The sequence below is a fragment of the Orycteropus afer genome, unplaced genomic scaffold (genome assembly GCF_000298275.1).
Source record: "Orycteropus afer afer isolate SDZICR_OR568_19922 unplaced genomic scaffold, OryAfe1.0 scaffold00120, whole genome shotgun sequence".
Taxonomy (NCBI): domain Eukaryota; kingdom Metazoa; phylum Chordata; class Mammalia; order Tubulidentata; family Orycteropodidae; genus Orycteropus; species Orycteropus afer.
In genome coordinates this window covers 8,362,225-8,365,044 of record NW_006921707.1, presented here as the reverse complement: position 1 = coordinate 8,365,044, position 2,820 = coordinate 8,362,225, and the positions used below count along the sequence as shown (strand labels likewise).

Sequence of the window (2,820 nt, the reverse complement as noted above, 5' to 3'; positions counted from 1 at the left end):
GGGTAAGAAACACAATAAAAATATATATATATATATATCATATACAGTGTAAAGGCAGAAAATCTGCCATCTTTTTTAAAATCCAAAATACTTTAGAGCTGTCTCTATCACATTAAGCATCAACTCTAGTTAAAGTTTCAGTTCTGAATCAATTTCTATTTCTGAAAAATAGCTGCAAAGTGTACTTTTAAACTTGAACAAGGGTGATGTCTTTAAGAATAAAAACAAATCTTACTTGATCATTCTTGGGGACTTTTAAAAGGCTGAATCGTCTGCCTTCCTGCAAACAGCCAGCTCCAGACTTCCTCTGAAGAAGCCGAGGTGTGATTTCCGGATGAGGATGAAAGAGACAACTTTGCTAAAACTTGACCGATCACGTTTGTTTCTCTTTCCTTTCAGAAACCGTTTCACATTCTCGCTGGGCTCGGGCTCAGATGCTTGCTCTTTCGCTCCCTCTCCAATCCTCGCTTTTTCTGGATTCACATTCACCGGAATTGCTTCTGGTCGCCAAAAGTAGAAAGAAAAGAAGCAGGAGAAAGACGGAGGGAAAAGAGAGGACGCAGAGGGGGCAGTCCCTGGAGAGGCCGAGGGTCTCCTAAATGCCGGCGGAATATTTCATCCTTTTCTGTTTCTGCCTCTGGTTACAGAACCAGACGCGCACCACATTTTTCTTAAGGTCCAGCTTCTCGGCAATCGCGGCTATTTTCTCCGAGGAGGGCCGTGGCTGGATGGCGAAATAGGCTTCAAGAGAACGTTTTTCCGGGGCCGCGATGGACGTGCGCTTGCGCTTCTTCTCGGCGCCGTTGAAGAGCTCTGGCTTAGTGAGCTTTTCGCGGTGGGACTTCTCTGCCTCCTCGAGCCATGCCTGCAGGATGGGCTTGAGCGCGATCATGTTATTGTGAGACAGCGTGAGGGACTCGAACCTGCAGATGGTGCTCTGACTAAGCGAGCCCACGCCGGGGATCTTGAGGTTAGCCAGCGCAGAGCCCACGTCGGCCTGGGTCACCCCTAGCTTGATGCGTCGCTGCTTGAAGCGCTCGGCGAACGCCTCCAAGTCCCGCGGGTCGGCGTCGACGTCGCTCATGCAACCCATGTGCGAGGGCAGCCCGTGAGCGTGGGCCATACTGAGCGCTGCTTGGTGCATGGGGTTCATGGTGGCCATGTGCGGCGCGTGCGCCGGCGTGGACACCACCGCGCCGTCGGGGCCTGCCATGGCTCCCAGGGCCAGCCCGGGGCTCAGGTGCTCCAGCAACTCGCCCTCGAGTGCTTGGTGCGGCTGCTGGTGGTGGTGGTGGTGATGGTGGTGGTGGTGGTGAGTGCCCGCTAGCGCGGACGGGTGAGAAATGGGCACCGACGAAGAGGCGGCCGATGTGCACGGGATGGTGTTCATCGTGTGGTAGGTGGCGTCTGGCTTGAAGGGACTGTGGTGGGGCGGGTGGTGGTGATGGCTCTTGCTCTGGGAGACGATGTCCACGGCCGCCAAAGCCTCAGCGCGGGCCAGCAGACTCTCATCCAGCCCGCCGAATATATTGCTCTGCAATTGCAAGTAGAAGGCACACATTACGCTCAGCAGGGAATTGTGCGTACTCTCCCCGGAAACTCCGGCCCCGCGCTCCACAACGCAGCCGTGTCTACAACATTCCCAGAATGTTAAAATAATAATAATAATGATAGTAAGAGTAATCCTGAAAATTGGAGGTAAGGAGAAGAGGAGGGAAGCCACTAAGAGAAGCTTGAGAGTGCAGGAGGAAGAGGAGGAGGAGGAAAGTGAGCCCGCAGACAACACAACACAACACGCACTCAGGCAACATCCCAGGTCATAAAAATTAATATGAAAGGCAAGACCCGCTGAATACATAAAAGAGAGAGAGGGGGGAAAATTGGTTAGAGGTGTGGGGTGATTTGCTGTGCAGACATGAAAAAAACATCAAGCAGATAAAGGGGGCTGTCAAAATGTGCCTTTAAGCGGTGATTATGCAGAAATACGCACCGGTGGAGTTGGAAGACATGCTCTTCGCATCGCCTCGGAGCCCCCGCCGCCGCCGCTGCTCCCACTGCTACTGGCGCTGCTGCTCCGGCCTCCGCCGCCGCCGCCGCCGCCGCCACTGCCTCCAGCGTTGCTAGAGCTGCTGGGTGAGCTGGCCGAAGGCGCCGTGGGTGCGGAAGAGCCGGGAGAGGCACTGTGAAGTGCCGAGTACTTGGGCTCCACGTGCAGGCTGCTGCCGTGCGGCATGCTGAATGCCTGCTTACTGTTCAGGGACATCATCATCATCTTCCTGACTGCCTGCGCGCTCGTCCGAAGCGCACTTGCGGCACTCGCTGCTGAGACCCTCTTGAGAAGCCGAAGCTGGGAAGAGCGGCGCGAAGTTGCACTCACTCACCACCTCCTCTAGGCTCTTCGCGCCTAGCCCAGGCTGCGCGCTACTCCGCCGCCTCCGCCGTCAGTCTGAGAGGGTGCCGGGCTCTGCTTGACTCTGGTTGCAGACCTGGCCGCCCAAAACTGCCCTGCGCCTAGCGGCCGCAGAGTTATACTCCCCTCTCCCAGCGCCTGCCCCCGCGGACCCCGCCCTGCTTTTCTCCCCACAGCGCGCCTACTCCCTCCCCTGCCAGGAAGCGCCGGCTCCTGCCGGGTTTCTCCCCGTTGCTCCTTCTCCCTCTAGACTTCGCTCAGGCTTCAGTCCTTTCTGCTCCTCTGGCCCCCGCCTCCCGCTCCCCACCACTCCCTTGGCCTCCTCTCCCTACCCCCGCCCACGCTCTGATGTGTTGCCCCTCCCGGGCTCCCCGCTGCTTCCAGTTACACTCTCGCTCGGTTTCAACCGC

The 2,820-nt window shown here is 56.8% G+C and overlaps 1 protein-coding gene across 1 annotated transcript; it reads right to left on the bottom strand.

The window, feature by feature from the left end:
• Positions 1 to 595: 595 nt before the first annotated feature.
• POU4F2 (POU class 4 homeobox 2) lies at positions 596 to 2,272 on the bottom strand. The gene is made up of 2 exons (XM_007944114.2): positions 1,991 to 2,272; positions 596 to 1,534 (listed from the first exon to the last, which is right to left on the bottom strand). The coding sequence occupies exons 1-2, from the start codon at positions 2,270 to 2,272 to the stop codon at positions 596 to 598; spliced, it is 1,221 nt and encodes a 406-aa protein (XP_007942305.1).
• Between the last annotated feature and the right edge of the window lie 548 nt (positions 2,273 to 2,820).